At 56.2% G+C, this 19,064-nt stretch overlaps 8 protein-coding genes across 8 annotated transcripts; 3 read left to right on the forward strand and 5 right to left on the reverse strand.

Annotated features, from left to right (window-relative positions):
* Positions 1–997: 997 nt before the first annotated feature.
* Positions 998–1,291, reverse strand: PHSY_006496 (hypothetical protein; the record flags this gene model as incomplete). The annotated part of the gene is made up of 1 exon (XM_012337098.1): positions 998–1,291. The coding sequence occupies one exon, from the start codon at positions 1,289–1,291 to the stop codon at positions 998–1,000; it is 294 nt and encodes a 97-aa protein (XP_012192488.1).
* Positions 1,292–2,041: 750 nt separating this feature from the next.
* Positions 2,042–5,263, forward strand: PHSY_006497 (hypothetical protein; the record flags this gene model as incomplete). Its single annotated transcript, XM_012337099.1, has 1 exon — positions 2,042–5,263. One exon carries the CDS (start codon positions 2,042–2,044, stop codon positions 5,261–5,263), a length of 3,222 nt encoding a protein of 1,073 aa, XP_012192489.1.
* Positions 5,264–5,521: 258 nt separating this feature from the next.
* Positions 5,522–7,639, reverse strand: PHSY_006498 (potential multicopper ferro-O2-oxidoreductase; the record flags this gene model as incomplete). The annotated part of the gene is made up of 1 exon (XM_012337100.1): positions 5,522–7,639. One exon carries the CDS (start codon positions 7,637–7,639, stop codon positions 5,522–5,524), a length of 2,118 nt encoding a protein of 705 aa, XP_012192490.1.
* Positions 7,640–8,266: 627 nt separating this feature from the next.
* Positions 8,267–8,860, forward strand: PHSY_006499 (hypothetical protein; the record flags this gene model as incomplete). The annotated part of the gene is made up of 2 exons (XM_012337101.1): positions 8,267–8,422; positions 8,648–8,860. The coding sequence occupies 2 exons, from the start codon at positions 8,267–8,269 to the stop codon at positions 8,858–8,860; spliced, it is 369 nt and encodes a 122-aa protein (XP_012192491.1).
* Positions 8,861–9,706: 846 nt separating this feature from the next.
* Positions 9,707–10,507, reverse strand: PHSY_006500 (20S proteasome core particle subunit beta 7; the record flags this gene model as incomplete). Its single annotated transcript, XM_012337102.1, has 1 exon — positions 9,707–10,507. One exon carries the CDS (start codon positions 10,505–10,507, stop codon positions 9,707–9,709), a length of 801 nt encoding a protein of 266 aa, XP_012192492.1.
* A 433-nt stretch (positions 10,508–10,940) lies between these two features.
* PHSY_006501 (potential splicing factor subunit) lies at positions 10,941–11,654 on the forward strand (the record flags this gene model as incomplete). Its single annotated transcript, XM_012337103.1, has 1 exon — positions 10,941–11,654. One exon carries the CDS (start codon positions 10,941–10,943, stop codon positions 11,652–11,654), a length of 714 nt encoding a protein of 237 aa, XP_012192493.1.
* Positions 11,655–11,872: 218 nt separating this feature from the next.
* Positions 11,873–16,375, reverse strand: PHSY_006502 (hypothetical protein; the record flags this gene model as incomplete). Its single annotated transcript, XM_012337104.1, has 1 exon — positions 11,873–16,375. One exon carries the CDS (start codon positions 16,373–16,375, stop codon positions 11,873–11,875), a length of 4,503 nt encoding a protein of 1,500 aa, XP_012192494.1.
* Positions 16,376–16,878: 503 nt separating this feature from the next.
* On the reverse strand, positions 16,879–18,639 carry PHSY_006503 (hypothetical protein; the record flags this gene model as incomplete). The annotated part of the gene is made up of 1 exon (XM_012337105.1): positions 16,879–18,639. The coding sequence occupies one exon, from the start codon at positions 18,637–18,639 to the stop codon at positions 16,879–16,881; it is 1,761 nt and encodes a 586-aa protein (XP_012192495.1).
* Positions 18,640–19,064: the final 425 nt, after the last annotated feature.

Consider the following 19,064-nt stretch of genomic DNA (forward strand, 5'->3'; position numbering starts at 1 on the left):
CCTGCTTGACGGCTACGTTCAACTGCATCGCCGACGTGCTTTGCTGTCGATGCGGTGGTGGTGGAAGACGTAGGACGAAAGTCTGATCTCCGCAGCGAGAAGCGGAAGCATCGACAGAGTAGCAGAATAGCGGGAAACTCGAGATTTCTTTGTCCACCCGCATCCGCTAGTTATGCCTGCCAAGCAAAACTCCCTCCCTTCGTTTCGCAATACGATACCCGCGCCCATGCACGAGACTCCTTTTCCAACCCGATAGTCAGCCCTGCCAAACCCCCTTTTTCGTCATCTTTGCAATACGATACCCGCCGTTGAACCCGCATCTCACCTATCCACTATGTCAGCAACCGTCCGATGCGTACACCGCTGGCTGTGCGATCACTTGTGAAAAATCTTCGTATCCGCATCACCGCAACGATGCCTTTCGACTATCTACCGACCCATTTGTGACCGAACGGACACCAATGCAACCCGAAAAACACTGTGTGAGTATACGAGCACAGAAACAAATACATTGTTGTGGAAGAGAAAAGAGGAGTACATGCTCGACATGCCTGCGCAGAAACGTCCCCAATGCGTATTGCTGACACCACACAGGGCCAGCAGGTAAAGACGGATCAACGCAGGAGATGACGACGAGATTGTTCGGGATTTGTACCGAAGTGAGGTGCGGCGGTAGGGTCGACCTTGTCGTCCAGTGACCTGCGCTGCAGAGCAAGTCTGTCGTGAGAAAGCCGGTCGATCTAAGATTTTGTTCGATGGCGCGGGTGCAGCGTGAAAAGCAACGCCGACGACGGAAATGAGATGGAGGGAAGGGAAGGGTATCTGGAATGGGAGATGCGGAGCTGAACCGAGCGGAAGCTGTTCAGCACCCTCCGAGCTGCTCGATCATTGCGTCGATTTCATCCTGGTCCTCCATGTTGAGCTGCGGACGAGAAACGAGAGCCAGAGACGATCGAAGTCGGGAGTACCGATGCGGAAGTAAAGCAAACATACGAGATCAATGTGAGTATTTTGTCCGGTTGAGTTCTTGAAGCCATTTGCGGGACCTTCTGCGAAGTTCACTACTTACCGTCTCGGCGGTGTCGTTGTCACCGATACGCTGACCATCAAAGATGAAGCGGACGCTGTTCTCGGGCTTTCCCATCCTTTCGGCATACGCCTTCTTGAGCTTGGAGAGCTTTGTGGTACGCTTCACCTTGAAGAAGACCTCGTTTCCATCGGCGTCCTTGACCTTGATGTTAAGCTGCTCACCACCTTCGGGCTTGGGCTGTGGAGCTTCGGCGTCAGACATGTTTAATGGTTTTGAGTGGTGGTTCGACGAAGGTAGGTCGGTGTTCGCGATGTGCGGATGCCGAAATGCAGGTTGCGGGTCGAAAGGACGATGCAAAGTAGGATGTGGTCGAGAAGAAAGAGAGCTGAGCAGATGGTGATCCACGTATGAAGCTTTGTGGCGAACAAAAGAGTCGAATCCAACTGTCGCGTTCTGCAGCTCGAAGCGCCCAAAGCGTTCAACAACGCTCAAACAGAGTGTACTGCAACTCAGCACTCTTCTCCCTTTCAGCCTCGGAACCGAACACGCGTGCGGAAACAAGTGGAGGAGCGGAGCAATTTTTAGCCTGTTTTTTGCGACGCATTTTTCGGCTCGATTTTTAGAAAGTGATTTCTCAAACATATTTCTACACAATCACGCATTAATCCGCAGTGCGGATGCATTCTGTGCCCTGTGATCTGCTGCCTTGAAATTTTTCGGTGAGAATTTAGAACTTCTTGATCTCGAACCCTGAAGTTGCTCACACTCACACCTTCACTCGGAAGATCACGTTGAAACCAGGATCTACGCCGACTTGTCATTGTTTACCTTCGCATCAAAGAGTCAGAGCCCACCAAAAGCTTTCTGGAACGAACACGGCATTGCTGCTTCGGCACACGATCACATTGTTGCGCTGCCGGGAGCCGTTCGAGCGTTCATCGGTCTCATCTTCTCATCTCGTTCGAATGACCTTTGGAATCTTCGCCTTGGCTCAAACATAGCGCAAGCGTCATGGAAGCAGGCGAGTCGATACATTCCGCTGCTGCCGGTCCATCCGCTCAAAACTGCGCTTCATCAGCCTTGCAACAGTACCCAGCATCCGGAAGCGCAACCGACAAGCAACAGTGGAACGGCCTCAACGCAGGAACGAGCCCAGAGCATCCGTCTCCTGATCTGACCATCATGGATCATGTTCCGCAGCTCGAGGCTTCCGCCTTGGCCGATCTCATGTCCCCTTCAAAAACTCGGGACCCGGCTGATCCGACCGAACCGTCGCTGGAGGAGCAGATTCAGGCCTTCACCGCCGGGCTCGCCGATCAGCTCGGATCTCAGCCCGAGGCACACTTCACGCCAATGGAAGGCTCAGCCGTCAACAGCACCTATGATACGCCTACACAAGGCCAAGGCACACCGGCAACAGCCGAAGACATTTCTTCGTTCGAAACGCTCATCGCTTCGCTCATGCCGACGCCGCAAACTGGCTCGCCCGCACCACAGCAGCCAGAGAGTGCTTCCGCACAAGCCGGTTCCCAGCCCGCTGCTGCTCCTACGACGCAAGCAGCATCGACGGCTTCTGAACCTCAGGCATCTTCATCCTTATCTGCCGCCAACAATTCCGCTCAGAGCTTTGTCGACAACCTTCTTCGAGACGCCAATCTGCTCCCTCCAGAAGCTTCAGCCCAGCAACAGCAAAGTGCTTCTTCTTCGTACGATGTAGCAGACGCATCCACCACCGGTCCTAGCACTGCGAACGAAGCAAAGTCCGGGACCGTCGGCGACGATGCCCTCGCAGCCAGCTTAGAGCAGTTTATGGCCAGTCTTCAAGAACGCGTCTCATCCAGCCTCGCCACCGAAGGTACCACAGAATTCCAACAGCCAAAGGAAGCACCATCGACCCCTGCCAAACCCAAGCCATCGCCGCAAAAGCAGGTCAAGCCTATCAAGAAGCCCAAGAAAGTGCTCGGCAAGCGAAAATACCGCGAAATTGGTCCCATGGAACGCCGCAGCAGGGTGGAGAAAGCCATCTCCGAGTACATAGCCAGCATCGACACCTTGACCAAGCCAAACACTGTTACCGGTCCCATCCCAGCAGCATCAAAGACGAAAATGACCACCATCCGATGTTCACACGCTTCAGTGGCACAAAAAAGCTACGGATCCGAGAAGCGCTTCTTCAATCCTCCACCCATCATCAGTGTTACTGGTCCACTGCGGCGATATGCAGAACACGGCGCTGCTGTCCTGCATACCTCTCAGACCGCCGAAGATGCAGACGAAGAGGACCAATGCCGCGTCAGTCTACTGGTTCGCGGAGACACGGATGAGTTCTACTCGAACGAAAATGTCGCAGTGCTCGACAGCCGGCTCGAGACAAAGATGCGCTCACTCTACGTCACACCCACAGGCAGGTCCAAGGCATTCCGTCTGCAGCTCAACTTACTTCGCCCTTCGGGTCTCGAACCTCATCTGCCCATCTTCAGCCCGCTGAAAAAGTCACGAGCTTCCGAAGCGGTGTCTCCAGCGATTAGTACTGAAAGTCCTGCCAACGAGCAGACCGATGCTGGCTCCGAAGTCCTTTCACGATTGCCCAAGGGCTTGGCGTGGGCCTCCTTCGAGTCCGCACCCGTCGCAATCATCTCCAAATCCTCGAAGAAAACGGCGAAGCCGAGGGGTCAGACGAACCAAGTGCAGAACGGTTCTCTCGTCTCACTCTTCAACCGCATCAATTCGCAGACCGCTCGTACCAAGTACATGCACAGCAGCACAGGAGGTGACCTCACAGTGCACAGCGCTGAATGGTCTACCTACCGCATCACGCTCATCTCGCGCCCACCGCTGGCCGAGCTCGCAGGAGCCGAAGAGGACAGCGTCACTTACGGCTCGACAATTGTGCTGACCGACGTCAACACGGGCTTCAGCAGCGATCCACTGGTCGTGTGCAAGGTGGACAAAGGTCAGGTTCAACTGCCGCAGCTGGATCCACCTGCGGAACTACTGACGGCCGGTTCGGGGAACAAGTCTCGTAGGGTGCCGATAGATCGAGCGTTACGCGACAAGTTGGCAGCCGTGAGCAGGTCGTCGTCCAACGCGAATGCATCCATGCCGGGTCGAGGTGGTTCCGCTTTCACCAATGGCGTCGAAAGACCGGGAAGCAGTTTTCAGTCTGCCATCAAGATCGAAGGGGCAGAGACTGGCCTCAACTCGGTCTCTGCAAAGGGAGCATCTACGAGCGCCAACGACGGATCTGAGAGCAAGGAAAAGGACGATCTCAACCTCTACGGTCCCGTGGGCCAATTGCAAAAGGTAGCGTTGATGCGCTTCGTACCTAGCGACGACAGCGAGACCGTCTTTGGCGACTCGGAGCATCTCGAGTCCAACTTCTCCACCCCTCGCAGCTACCTTTGTGCCATGATGCCCGACGCTTGGAAGCACACTTCGCCAGACAAGGTCGGACAAGAGCCCCTCGCCGTAGATTTTGCACAGACGCACGAAGAAGGGCTCGGGTTGGGCATGCCTCCATCCGACACCAAAGATCGCCACAAGACGGGTGAGAGCAACTCGATCGTCTTTGTGACACCAAAAACGGTCACTGCATCCAAGGAGAACGGGCCGGGCATCAAGATTGTCGATGAAGTAGACGATGCTTATGTCTGGACCGTGATCGGCGTGTCGCGATTCGAGTATTCCTACTTTGACACGAGCGCTACGCAGGCATCCAAAGACGAAGGTCCATGCGAGGTACCCATGACGCCCTTCCCCCTGATCACCTCCATGCCCACATACGATCAAACAAAGCATACGCTCGTCACCACCGTCACCAACTTTATCGTCCCCGCAGCCATCACTTCCGACCCCATCCCACTCGACGTCTGGGTAGGCAGCTTGGGCCCACTGAAGGTCCAACACACGACCAAGCCAGAATCAGAAGTCTACATCACCGTCACTCTCCCGCCCATCCGTGATATGTTGAAGCTCGCGCTTACGGGAAAAATCGACAATCCGATGTCCGGGGACACCGTCCCGCCACACTTTTTGCTGCCCTTGATATTCGTCAACGACTCGGATGGTACAGCCTACCATTCAGGCCGTCATATCGTCTGCGAGGATCTGGTACAGCTCATGAAGGCAACCGGTCACGACACCACGGCAGACGTTCTGAAACAGCTAGGATTTGGTTTGGGCGACCTAGCCGGCCCGCCGAAGGACGGCGCTTGGAGCTTGCGCATCATTTGACCCGCACAGACAACCACATCCACTTTACCTTGTACTTGTATCCCTTTTCATGGGTCCCGCACCGCATTCAAAGACATTCAAAGTTTTCAATCTGTCGTGATCGAAGCTGATCGCTTCAATGAGTTGGCTAGGATGACGTGACGACAAATGAGTCTCGATCTTGTATTTGTTTACATTCTTGTTGAGCATGGAAAACCGAAACTTTGCACGATATGATGGCTTGCAATTGTCCGCTGTGTGAAGCCGATGGCCCACCACTCAGGCAGGCTCGATCTCGTTCAACGACTGTACCGACACGGGACACAGATCGAGCACCTCCTGGTCGAACTCCAACTCCCGGATCTTCTGCGGATGGATCGCGATCGCCGCCATCAGCCCCTCGGCCACATGCATCGCGATGTGGCAATGCATAGCCCAGACTCCGGGCAGATCAGCGATGATCCTCGCCACTATGTAACTCGACCTCGTCACCGTGATCGTATCCCTCCTCAGCGGGTTGACCAGATTCAGCGCGGTCCGGTTGACACCCTGCGCTTCTCCGTCGTTCAACGCGACCCACTGTTCGCGTGTCATGCTGCCCGATCCACGTGCAACGATGTGCATGTCCGTGGCGTGGAGGTGGAACGGATGGTCGAGGAAAGTGTCTTCGTTGTTGATGATGAAATCTGCCACCCAGACATCATCGGGCACGAGAAGAGAAGCGACGGAGGTGGTGTTGATGTGTCCGCCGCGATGGGTCACTTCGAGGTACGGCTTGTTGACAAAATTGGTCTGGGTGATGTTGTCGACGAAGAATCGACCGAGGGTGGTGCCGTTGGCGAGTTGGAGGTTGCCGAATTGCGAATTGAAGATGGCGAGGCTGTTGATGTCGTGATTCGGTGGGACGGAGGTGTAGACGGCGGGGATGAGTTCGGAGTCGTCGAGATCTTGACACTGGCTCCCCATGGCGTCCTTCCAATCGTGCGGTACGGGTGGGCGAGAGGGGACGTCGCTCCCAGGCAATTTGTACCGCAAAGTCAGGTTGGCAACGGGATTGAGCAGAGGATCGACAAACGAGAAACACGCCGTCATCATAGTCGACCGAAGCAAGAAGCTGTCACCATCGACGCCCTGATTGGTTTCGACCAGCACGTCGTGTCGTTGTCCGTTGTGGATCGGGACGCGGTGCACCCGGTGCGGCTTGACTGCAGTTCCGTCTGCGCCAATCACGTACATCTCATGATCATCGATCGAGATAATGTGCTGAGCATGCGAGCCAGTGTTGATGAAACGGAAGCGGTATTTTTTGTTCGGCTCAATGTCCATGGTGGGGGTAGGCAGCTGCTCGCATCTTGTCGGCATGCCCGGTTGCTTGCCTCTAGCACGTGCCAGAGCAGCACAGTCGAATTGACCAGCACCGTTGATGAGTCCGGACTGTGGCGACGGCGCCGCTGCCGTCCCGTTGTAACCCTGGGCGGAAAGCAGCTGCTTTACGATGTAGTCGGCGAAATCGTGGTAGTTGTCGGCGAACAAAAACACACGCTCGTCATCATAGTCGCGGCATTTCTGGTAAGGGTCGTTCTTCGAGTGCACGATCAATCCGCCGTACAGCCCATCGGTGTACTGCATCTTGGAGTGACTGTGCACCCAGTACGAGCCGTACTGGCCCTCGATCTTGAAACGATACGTGAGGTGACCACCGGGTGGGATTGGACACTGGGAAAATCCAGCAATGCCGTCCATGAATGGGGTGTTGTTTTGGAACATGCCGTGCCAGTGGATTGACGTGCCTTCGTCGAGCAGATTTGTCACTTTGACAATGAGTGTATCTCCTTCGTTGACCTCGATCAGGGGAGCGGGTGATTGGCCGTTGACGAGGATTCGCTTCTTGAGGAAACCATCGGGAGCAGAGGGGCCGTAGGTGATGGTCCAGTCGTGCTCGCGGATCTGAGGCGTGAAGTCTCTTTCCTCACAGCTTTCCACACAGCCCGGATGTTGGCTTTGATCCGAGTCCGTGCCGTTGACTGGAAGCTCCGGTGAAGAGCCGGATTGGCCTTCTTCCTTCCCGCCATTCCCTTTTCCCGGAAAGGGTCCTTCGTCATTGGGATTGTCCAGAAGAGGATCCGGCCAGATACCGGGAGCTGGTCCAAGACCATGTAGTTGGGCGTCTGGACCATAGCTCCCAACGGTACGGCTAAACTGACGCATGGTGTTGTTGGCGCCATCACCGTTTGAGCGATCTCCTCTCCGCGAGAGGTCTGTGACGGGACGACTCAGAACGGCTCCACGGTACGGCTCTCCGCCATCACGATCGCGGACGGCCAGCGACGCTGGTCGAGCCTCAGCATGACGGACAGTGAGCCCAATGATGACCAACAGACTTGGGGAGATCCTCATGCTTGGCAGTGTCGAGCCAGAGTCAAAAGGTTTATCGACGGAAGAGTATGAGCGTAAAAGGAAACGAGGGTCAGGAGCAGGGAGAAAACAGGGGAAGAAATGAAGGACAAGTGGCAGACATCACGGCTGAGTCGGGCGTATTATATCTTGCTGCCTATCCAGAACTCAGCACTGCAGCACAACAGCACGGAAAGGTGCTTTTGCACGCCACAGCGACGAGGCAACGAGTCAGTGAAGCAGCTCGGGCGGCCCGACAAAGTCGGGCTCTGCTTTCCTCTCAGCGTTGACAGCCTGCGTGACAGAAGAACGGAGATACGGTGCATGCCAATCCCACCTCGACGCCACCGTCGATTGGGTTCCGTCTCCGTGCGGCGGGGAGAAGTGGTGGGAGACGGCACAATATGGCTGGCTGCGGGAGATGTGTCGCCCACCAGACGGCACAGCAAAATACCATAGAGAGGTGAGACGGCACATCCGGCTCCGCCGCGTATGCGTGACGACAGATGGATTACGCTACCTTCACCTCGCGATTTTCATGTCCGAAATGAAATGTCCGTTGGGAAATGACCGGGTTGGGCGGTCACCCGTGAGACGAAGGCTGATCAGTCATTGGCGTCGGCATGACACATGGGCTGTGACGCTACTGGTGCAAAGCGAGCTTTTCGGACGACACCCGACGCTGGGCTGAGCAGGAAAGACAATTCGGCCCATCCGTTGAGGTCACGGCGATGGCGACAAGCGTTTCGCCGACTTCGTCTGGTCTTTTGCGAGGTCGAGTTCGAGGTAAGAAGCGCTCAAGGCGTGATGACGACAAATCCCATCTTGCAGCGAATGTGCGAACCAGCGTCCCTCTCCAGCCCTGTTGATGGAAGAGAGCAAAACACTAGCTGGGGCTCGTTTTGATTGACAAAAAGGAGCCGCGGTGAAGAATGAAGCGGAGCCGATGTTGCTCAAGCTTTCGACGGTGAAGTTGGACATCTTATTTGTAACTGACCGTACAATACCAAGCTCTGCCCATCAGGGGACAAGCTCAATGGACGACAAGCTCGATGTGCATGGCTACCAAGCGGAATTGGTCCGTTCCGTAATGAGAAGCAGCGGCAGACGACGGCCCGCCGGGTGGGACTCGGTTGTCACAAATTCTTCAATCCATTCCAAAAGCCTCCACTGCAGGTCACCGAGATACATTCAACGGGAAGTGGCAAGCCCAATGACCGGTGACAATCACGTCGTGCGGTGAATGCGACGCATGATCACGCACGCCCGAACCTGTCACGCTCTTGAGCTGACTTGGTCTGTCGCTGAAATCGAGCGAGTCGAGATCGAAGCCAGTTGAATATGACACTCGTTTCGAGAATTTGGCCGCTTCTCATCCCACCGCAGCCGGTCGCGCTGTAGAGTCTTGAGTAGGGTTGACACAGCTAACTTCGTTCGAGGTCGCGTGAGCTTCCTCGACGCACGTGAAGGTACACCATGTGACGAGAACCGCTGTTCCTCACGCCGGTAGAGGGTCGATTAAGTTTCTCGGAACAATGCAAGGCAATGATGACCTAGGTTCCCATCCTCTGCTTCGAATATGCCCTACTCGCTGTTCCGAGTCGATGAGAGAACAGGCACGGTGCGTATCCTCGCGCGATTCGCTGCTTATCCTCCGTTCTTGATCTCAGAGGATCGCTCCCAGTAGTGTTTCGGCTAGACTTCAATCGGAGAAGCTTCCGGAGCCTGGACGGCCGCGTCGGACGGTCCTTCCGACAAGTACTGCTGATAAGGTACAGGGCGCTGCCTCAAGAACTCACCAGTACGAATTGGCGGATGTGAAACTGCCAGCCCGAGGAGAAGCGTCTGCTCTATCGTCCAGGCTGCGAGACCCCCTCGGACTCTCGGAACCCGGCGTTCATGCCTCTGCTCGAAACGAGAATCGTCTCCTCGCTGGGCAAAAGCTTACGCTCAGCGCACGCCGATCAGGTGGTCGCTACCGCGATTCGCACGCGTCGGTGTTATCAACGGATATATATTGGTACATTGGATGAAACAGACCGAATGATCGAATATGTGAGCCTGAAAGGATCACTGGGTCTGGGGGCCGTATCCGCGCAGCATCTCGGCAAAGCCCCACGAAGTGGGAACACTGTAGGGTTCTGAGATCTCGCAGCCTTCCTTGGTTACCTTTGCCACCCTGAACCTGTTCAACGATCTCGCATCGCGGTAATACAACACCTTCATGCAATTCTCCATGATTTCCTTTGCCTCTGCTTCCGTCAAGGAATCCTCCCTACCCTCGACCATCTTTCGCAGCAGCGGCTGAGCCAAGTGCATGCCGAATCCAGTAGCGATCGTGCTGCTAGTAAACGTCGTTCCGAGCAAGTCGACGTAGCCCAGGAACGGCGTACCGTCCTTCGGATCGACACCTCCGAGAACGAACGAGTTCCAAAGCGGGTTGATCTTCGATCTTCGTTGGTACATCACTCGAGCCAAGTAGGCGTAAATCTGAGTTGGCGTCAGGTTGTGTCCGTCGGCGGCGACGTCCTCGGATGTGATGAGTTTCCCAAGCATGTGCTGGACGTATTGCCAGTCGCTCATATCGCCGCTTGCGCCAATGAGCGTGTTCTGGCCGAATTGAGAGATACGAGTGATGTCCATGAAGCGTGCGAGCGAGCCGTACGAGGCGAGCGTATCTGTGGCAAGCATGATTCCGTCCTTGTACTTGATACCGAGCACCGAAGTACCGGTGACGATGGGTTGAGACGTGTGCGATGTTGGGTCGGCTGAGGACGAAGCAGCTGCCGAGCTGAACGAGGGCGTGCCCATGTTAGCGTAAGCCTGGTTTGGCTGCGACGACCAGCTCTGGCCTGGGTGGAATCCGATCATGGTGATGCTGACTGTTCAGCTGTGGCTGTGATGATGGTGATGACAGAAGGATTTCGGTGATGTGATGGGAGTTAGTGAGTTGGTGAGTGCGTGGTGAAGAGTGATGGCAGAGAGTAGCGATGGTTTCATGTAGCAGTGTTGCCAAAAGGTGGCTCAAGCGGCTTTGCACTGAGCTTGCGTGTTCTCAGGCAACAGAGCCGCCTTTTGTACGCGTTGCGGACCACTTTGTCAGTTCATGTGGAGTGATCGTCCGAAATTTGGCCCCATGTTGAGTTGTTGCCATTGTCTACCTTAACATTAACAGTTAATGAATCTCAGGTTTTCGGACATCGGAAAGGCAACATGAAGCTCCACTTTCTCGAATCCAACTCTCTCCTTTCGTTTTCCCACCTTCACCTGCTCCCGCACGCATCGCCGCACCTCACGTACCATCATGGATTTCTCCTCACGGGGAGGCAACAAGGGTGCCGGCGTAGCTGGTGCCTCCGAAAGTAATGTCGATCGTCGCGATCGCCTACGAAAGCTGGCGCTCGAAACCATCGACCTCGCGAAGGACCCCTACCTTCTGAAAAATCACCTCGGGGGTCTCGAGTGCAGGCTCTGTCTCACACTACACACCAACGAGGGCAGCTACTTAGCACATACTCAAGGCAAGAAGCACCAAACAAATCTCGCCCGACGAGCTGCTCGAGAAGCAAAGGAGAACGCCTACGACTCGAACAAACTCATCACCGCCTCCGCGGCTGACACCGTTCCCAAGAAGCAGTTTGTCAAGATCGGACGGCCAGGATACAAGGTCAGCAAGGTCCGTGAGCCCGTGTTGGAGGGAGGAGAAGGGGGAAGGCTCGGTCTGCTCTTTCAAGTCTCCCTGCCAGAGATCAAGGACGGTGTCGTTCCGATGCATCGATTCATGGGCTCGTTCGAGCAAAAAATCGAGACTCCAGATCGCAACTACCAGTATCTGGTGGTAGCTGCGGAGCCATACGAAACGATCGCTTTCAAACTGCAAAGTAGAGAGATCGACAGGAGGGACACAGGTCTTGTCACATCCTCGGCCCCGGGAGCAAGGCCAAGGCCAGAACCATCAACCTGGAGCTACTTTGATCCGGATGGAAAGACGTTTTCGGTTCAAGTCATGTTCAAGTGACACTGTCTGGACCCCGCCCTCGACTTTTGCAAGCAATCTCATTATACCCTCGTTCCCGATTCGGCACCATCATCTTCGTCATCGTCTGCCAATCACTGTATTTGTATCAACCAATATTTCTCACAACACTCAAATCTGTATCGCACCACGCACGCCTCCTCAACACTTCGGTAAATAGGTCTGTGATTGTTGTCGACGTGATGAATGGCGAGGTCAGCTCAGAAGCTGGCCAGCTTGGTCTGCCCTAGCGACAGCCAAGAACTATATGCACGGATCTTCGCCTCGGAGGCTGGCAGACCTGTCGCTCCAGCCGCGGGTGCGGCCATGATTCCGGTCATGTTGGCGGCGGGTCCGCCCGAGGTCATGGGCGTTGGCTGATGCGATGTATTGGCGACGGGGAAGGCGAGCTGACTGACGGCGCTGGCATAAGATATGAGCACCGGATCGACCACCGAGTAGCGAACGAAACGATCCACCGCTGTCGGCTTTCCGTCACTGACTGCGACGCCTTCCTCGTAGATCTGAATGTCCTTCTCGTCGATCAGGTGGTAATCTTTGCCACCCGCACCAGTAGTCTCGCCCCTACCGTCATGCCCAGTAGCGATATCTACGTTTCCATCGGTTTCGTCGACGTGACTGCTGTCACTAGGTCGCGCGTGTTCGTCGAGGAACTGCGTTGTGTAGAATGCGTATTCCGACTCCTCCTCTTCTGAGATTTGTGGATTGCACGCCTTGGTGAGGGCAGCCTCGATGGCGACGTTCGACCCAGCAACCGCGGGCCCCACTGGATTGACAGTCTGCCACCGACCGGCAAAGTTGAACGAGTGCGGATCAAAGCCCCCCGTAGCGCTCGTGGATGGTTGCGCCGTGCTGGAGCCGAGCGCACCGCTGGTGCGATTCGATGTTGCAAATTGGTTCCGATTCGCATCGCCGTGGTCACCATCGCCGCCATCAGAAGAGGCGATGCTGTAGCGTTTGGAGCTGCGATGCCCGACGCCACCGAGACGAGGCGAGCCTCCTGGCCGGTTGATCGAAATCCATCGCCTAACACCACCGATGATCGCTTTCGAAGGCGGCAAGGCGCTCGTTGCGTCTCCAGGCGAAGCAGAGTAAGGAGCCCCATTTTGAGGTGAGACCGGGCTTCTCGGATCGTTTACCAATGTAGCAGACGTCTGCGTGGTAAAGCTGCGTGCGTCGTCGATCGATCGACGTCCAGGCTGCCGGTACGAACCTGAGTCCGTTCCTGCGCCACGCGGCTTGAATGGACTCGGATACTCGACCAGCACCTCGGCCTGCATGGCAGTGAACGTTGCGGTGGACAAGCTCGAGTTGGACGCTGACCGTGTATGACGTGAGAGATCAGCCGCGCCGCCAATTTGCGTCGAGTACATACTCAACGCCCCTGAAGACTGGCTGTGTGGCATTCCCAGGCCCCCGGAACTATGCGAGACTCCTCCGTGCAAGTGCGAGTACTGGTGGATAGCAGTCATTTTGAACGCGTGGTGACGATTGAGGTCCGTGAAGAGACTGGGTCGATAGTACTCGGCCCAAAAGCCTGCATCGGCATTAGCCACCTCTTTCAACCTGCGCTGCCGCGCCTCGATCGTTCCACGCGGCTTCAGATGCAACGGATCGAACCAATGCTGATAGTGTGGCCTGAACGGCACCGCTAAAACCGCTTTTGTCGAATTTGTGTTGTGAATGCTGCTCTGTACTTGTGCTGTCGCTGCTGCTGGCGGGACAACGACCGTCTCTGGGAAGACGCGCGGAGAGAAGTCTGGAGCCATTGAATCCACACCCAGGAAGAGGTTAATGGCAGCCTGCTTGTCTGCGTCTGCGAAGGAATTCGCGTAATACCGTTTCATACTCTCGAGCACGTCGCGAGAATGAGAGGTCCACTGGTTGATTTTCCTGTACGTATCGGTGGTATGGGCCAATGCGGACCCTCCGTACTGCATCGCGATGGTGTCGCCCAGGTCATGGTACATCTCGGTCAGCATGTCGGTGGCATCGGTGTCGAAGGGCAGCGAAGGGTCTTCGAGCAGTCCCAGGGCGTGCAGCTGGTGCCCCAAAGCGGCTTTGCCGATCACGAACTGCGCGGCGTTGGTTCTGTCGAGACAATCGACGCAATTGACCCTCGCAACCCCTTGCTGCAATAAGATCGTCTCTCGTCGAGCTGAAGCACTGTCGATCGTGCTTGTTGGGGATCGCACGGCGCCGGGTTGTGGGCCAGAATGGAAGAAGTGTGTAGTGTCGAGAGTCTCTTGCGCAATGTCCTCCAGAATACCAATGACGTCCTGGTCGTGATCCTTGCTCGCTCGGCTCATGTCCCATGCAATGTGTCGGATCTTTTTGTCAGACGGCAAGAATTGGTTGAGGTAGTTGATGCACTCTGTGAAAGATCGCAAGAGTTTGACCTCACGCTCTCCCTTCTCCTTGCTCTTGATCAGGTTCAGGACGATGACGGGAGCGCCATAACGGTGGAACAGCTCATCAAAATGGAGCGCTGCGGCCGAATAGTATGGGTCCACCAGCGAAATCTCGATCGGGGGTTTCGGCGACATATTGGTCGAGTCTTGAGTCCAGTACACGGGGATGCTTCCTCTCATCATGACATAGGATGTGTAGCGAGGTGAAGCGTCGAGCGGAAGATCATCAGTGTCGTCTTCGTCGTTCTCGTCTGCACGTTGGGATGCGTCCAGCCCAACCAGCTTGCTGGCATCCATCGGCAGTGGCGATGAATAGAATGGTTTTTCTCGTAGACGACTTGCCCTGATCGGGTCAGGGCCGCCTCGCAGGCCGCCTGATGGAGCACGAGGATGCCGATCCTTGGATTTGGCTCGCAGGCGCCCGGGAGCAAAGAAGGGCGTCGTGAGGGCCTCACTCACGATCTGCTCTGTCTCGACATCGTTGGCGACATGACCCTGCTCATTGACACCTCGCTTGAGGAAGCGAGCGCCAGCAAAGTGTCGCGATCTTCGAGCGATTAGAGTTGTGTACACTGTGCGGTTGAGAACGCTGAGCTTGGCCTGATCCACAAATCCGTACACGAGAGGCAGCACCCACTCGCTGCGGGGATCTTCGTGCGGTTGCGAGTGCTCCGAAGCGGCAAAGGCGGGAAGCAGCAGGTGGTGATTCCACATGAACTTTTCATTGAAACCCCAGGCTGTTAAAGGTTTGTTCGAGGGTGACACGGAGCTGGCTTGTTCAAGAGGGTCACCGGGAGCGGAAGTGAGGTTATCTTGCAGCGTCTTGGTCAGGTCGTAGGTATAGCTGAAATAGAAGTTCTTGCTGAGATCGACCTGCTTGAAGAGATGGAGGAGACGCGCTTCTTCCTGCTCCATCAGCTTTGTGCGGCCAGGCAGGGACGCTAAAACGGACTGGTGACACACTGGGAGAGTGACCGTCTCGTCACAGTGGTATATGTAGTGGCCGCCAATAAGGCCGACCACGCTGCGACGACTTATCAGCACCATGTAGTATGTGCTGGTGAATCGGATGAACCCGACGATGCCAAAGAAGCGACCTACTTCATGAAGACCGCCGGTGGCGCGGTTGCCCTCACGAATCATTTCGAGGAGCTCTGCAACTTGAGTGCGTGAGTAGACCACACGATCGGACGTGACGTTAAGCTCCCAGTCGGCTGCGACGCTTTTGAGCGTCGAGCTGGAAGCTGTCAAGCTAGATCCCGATTGGGCTGCCTTGGCGGTGGAAGCGCTGGTTGTTGCGCTGGACTTGACGTCGAGGGCTGAGTTGGCCGTAGCGGTGGCCTTGGAAGGTGCTGCAGAAGCTGAGCCTTTGACCGAAGCACCTGCGGCGCCGGTGGCTGACGCCGTCGAGGACTCGCGAGGCACATGCTTGGCATCGAGCATGCGCCGATTCAACCGGCAGATCTGAGGGTCGTCTAGCGACAGGTATCGCTGTCCACGGACTGAGCAATCGGCGGCGCTTGAAGATAGCTGAGCTCGGCTGCTGTTTCTGGCAGTATCAACTTTAGCGTCCAGAGGTTTGGAGGAGGATGGAACCTCTGCTGACGCCTGAAGTGAAGCCATTGAAGGAGTGGCTGGCTGGCTAGGCAAGCCAGCAACGCTCACGTTGGTGCTTTGCTCTCGACTCCTCTCCGTATCGACGTTCGTCCGTGTCGGGAGGTTTGCGCTGGGCGGTGTTCGATCTACTTTCAGAATACGGAACCTGGTCTGACTGGTGTTGTAGGCGACGAGGTAGAAACGAGTCTTGGTCTCCCACAGGGTGAAGCGCTTGAGGTCGCCTATGCGTCCTGGCTCGGCAGCTTCGGCGCGAGCAGCGGCAGCGGAAGCAGCCGTGGGGCCCCATGTCGAACCGGGTGTCAAAGTTGGAGTCGGATTGATGAAGGATGAAGCAGCCGTGCTCAACCTCGGCGGAGGAAGCATATTGGGTCTGGCTGCGGAGAGCGAGATGGCTGGGTCTGGGATGGTGTTGGCGGTCTTGATGCTGGCCGACGTGGCAGCACGGGCCTCCTTCGTGGCTAGCTGATCCGCACGAGGCAACTCTGGAGCCTCTGCAGGTGCACTTGTCTCGGGCTGCCGAGAAACGCGATCTGACGATGCTGTCGCATCTTCTGGGGATCGGCTCGGAGGCAACGATGCATCGGTTGCGGTGTCTGGCCTGGCGTCCGTAGATGAAGTGGGGGCAGATGTATCCGCGGCCTCGCCCTTCCCGCGGAGCTCTCGTTCATCTTGCATGTGGCTGATAGCAAGACTCGTCTTGGAGTTGGCTGCGTCTGGACTGCTGATCACGACTGGCTTGCTTTGCGACCCCGTCTGAGGCTGAGATATGTTTTGCGCCTGGTCTGCTAACATTACGTCAATGTGGTGGGTGGTATGGCTTGCTTGAATTGAGACTACATAGACGCCGGGGCCGAGCCTTGACGATGCATTGCGGCCGCTACTGGACGACTGTCACTGCTGCCATGAGGAACGAGATCGTGATGTAGCGTCCGCTGAAGGTGACGATTGTCGCGGTGTTGCGGTCAAGTGCACCCTGATTCAGGGTCTCGTCTGTGCATGCCTGCTCAGACGGACGTGCACCAAAAAAGTCTCAGGTGGAGCTGCACACGCGATTCTGCTTTTTGAAACAACACTCCGCGCCGACAGCACTGGTCATACTGGCCACAAGACGATCATCGGACCGCACGATTGCAGGCAAACGAGCTCTATCATTGAAAGTTGACGGGGCTTTCGGGGTGTCACAAGTCAATCTCAGCACCGATGGCAATGTGATCCGAAGCGCAGACGCCTTTTCTCGGCACACCCGGTTGAAGCGTCTCTGTTCGGTGCGTTCGGAGCAGTCGCGTCACCGTCGGATATGGTTCCGAAGCTGACGACGCCTGGCCCTGCTTGCTGTGTCTAGGCAGCATGAAAATGTAGTCGAGTGTGAGAGAGAATAGACTCGAGAAGATGGTCCACATCGGCTCTGTGCTGTCGCCTGTGTGGCAATTGGGAGTATCCGGTGTCCATTCTTGATCGTCCCAGCGCTCCCGCCCTCGAGCGGACGAGCCGAAAAAGTTGCCTTCCTCGGAAGGATCGTGCACATTGCCGTAGTGCAAACCATACGCTGAGCCCAGATGCGACCTTGGCTCGCCTTTCCTTCCTGAAGCTTCAGAAGCAGGCTGGGCGGGCACAGATGCCGGACGGGGACGTCCAACATCGTGAAGCTGAAGCAGCTCATCGATCGATAGAAGAGCATCGTCTCGGGTTGCAGCACGACAATTCTTGAGCATGCGATCGTCGGGCTCGCCTCCCTCCTCTTCGTCCTCCTCCTCTGCCTCCTCCACGTCTGATTCTTCGTCAGCTGCATCTTCGCCGTTCGTCTGCTCCTGCTTCTGCAGATTGTCAAATACTTCGCTCATAGCAGGCACGTTCTTGTTGGCAGGAGCCTCGCGTGCGGGCTCCGTCGTCCCAGGCGCAAAGCCATTCGACGTGCCGCCTCTTTCTCTTCTCTCGTCGATGCTCTTGTGCACCACGCTCGAGCATGCAACTTCATCGTGGCAATGCTGCGTCAACTCGCGACCAGTCAAGAGGTGATACGTGGCAGAGTGAGGCTGATCGTTGAAGTCGCCCGCCAAGATGCAAGGTGCGCTCTGCCACTCCTCACCCAGCTCGTTTCGGAATTCTTGAAGCTTTCGCACCAAGATCCCAGACTGGCGTGCTCGTTCGTACGCATGCATCGGATGCCAGAACAGATGTGTCGTCGCTACGATCAAGCCCGGACTGGAGGTGGCGGTCGCAGAGGCGCGAAGGGCGACGATCAGACCAACATTGCGCGTCACCCTCGAACACGCTGTCCTAATTGGCTCGCCAGCGGCCGCCACGCTCTCTGCGTCGAGATCGAGGGTGAGTCGACGATGGGCACTCTCGCCAAATAGGTCTCGTCGCCAAGCTACGAGCAGACCGTGCTGCTTTTGTCGGTAGCCCTTCTCGTACACGTAGCTGAAGCCGTCCTTCGTCATTGTCTCTCCATGCACGTCCATGCGATCAACTTCCTGAAAGCAGCCTACGTCCCAACCGTGGCCAGTGCGACTCGAGAGCTCGGCGGTAAGCCCTATGGATCGATCCTTAAATTTGAGGCAGTCAGAGCCGGGGAACAACGTCCTTCGTACCAGGCCCTGCGCCAAGATGTTCCAGCTAACGATGCGCACCTTCTGTCTGGTCGATTTGTTGTCCGACTGGGAGTCAGTGCTGCCGGCAACAGAAGCCCAGTCACGCGGTACGAAGAGAGCATTTCCGTGCTCGTCGAGGTGGCCGTTTGGGATCTTGCCGTTGGCAGCGATGGCCGCCGCAAGCTCGGCTTCTTTCGCCGCTTTTTCGGCAGCTTCCTTCTCCTTCTTGGCGGCACGTTCGCGCCTCTTTGCCTCGATCTCTTCGGGAGATGGTCGGTTGTTCTGTTTGGTTTTCTTGGCTGGCGCAGAGCCAGCCGTGGCGTTGCCCGCGGCTGTGGACTCTGTCATTGTACAAAGAGCTGCTATGATGTTTCTATTCGTCGTTCCCTTGCGGTTCAAAGAAGTTGTCCTGATGAGTGCCGTGTTGCATATGGTTCGAGCGATCATACATGGGCTTTTGAGACGATGGTAGGAGGGAGAACATGCACTCAGTTCTTCTTGCCAGGAACGTCGCCCACGCCTATAAACTCAGCTCCAAGATTGCCAAACAACATCCCGCGGATCTCGACTTGTAGAATTTCGCCGATGAATTTCCCGGTCGGCCCATGCAAGCCACACTCGATGCAATCGTCTCTTCCACTCTTCACGCGACACCACAAACATCGGCCCTTCGCCACTGTGTTCGCGCAGACGGGAAGGACGATGATCGGGACACTCGTCGCACACGGACCTGAGCGCCTTTCTCACAGAGGGATAGTGCTGCCTATTTGGTC

Source organism: Pseudozyma hubeiensis, assembly GCF_000403515.1.
Source record: "Pseudozyma hubeiensis SY62 DNA, scaffold: PHS58, whole genome shotgun sequence".
NCBI classification, from domain to species: domain Eukaryota; kingdom Fungi; phylum Basidiomycota; class Ustilaginomycetes; order Ustilaginales; family Ustilaginaceae; genus Pseudozyma; species Pseudozyma hubeiensis.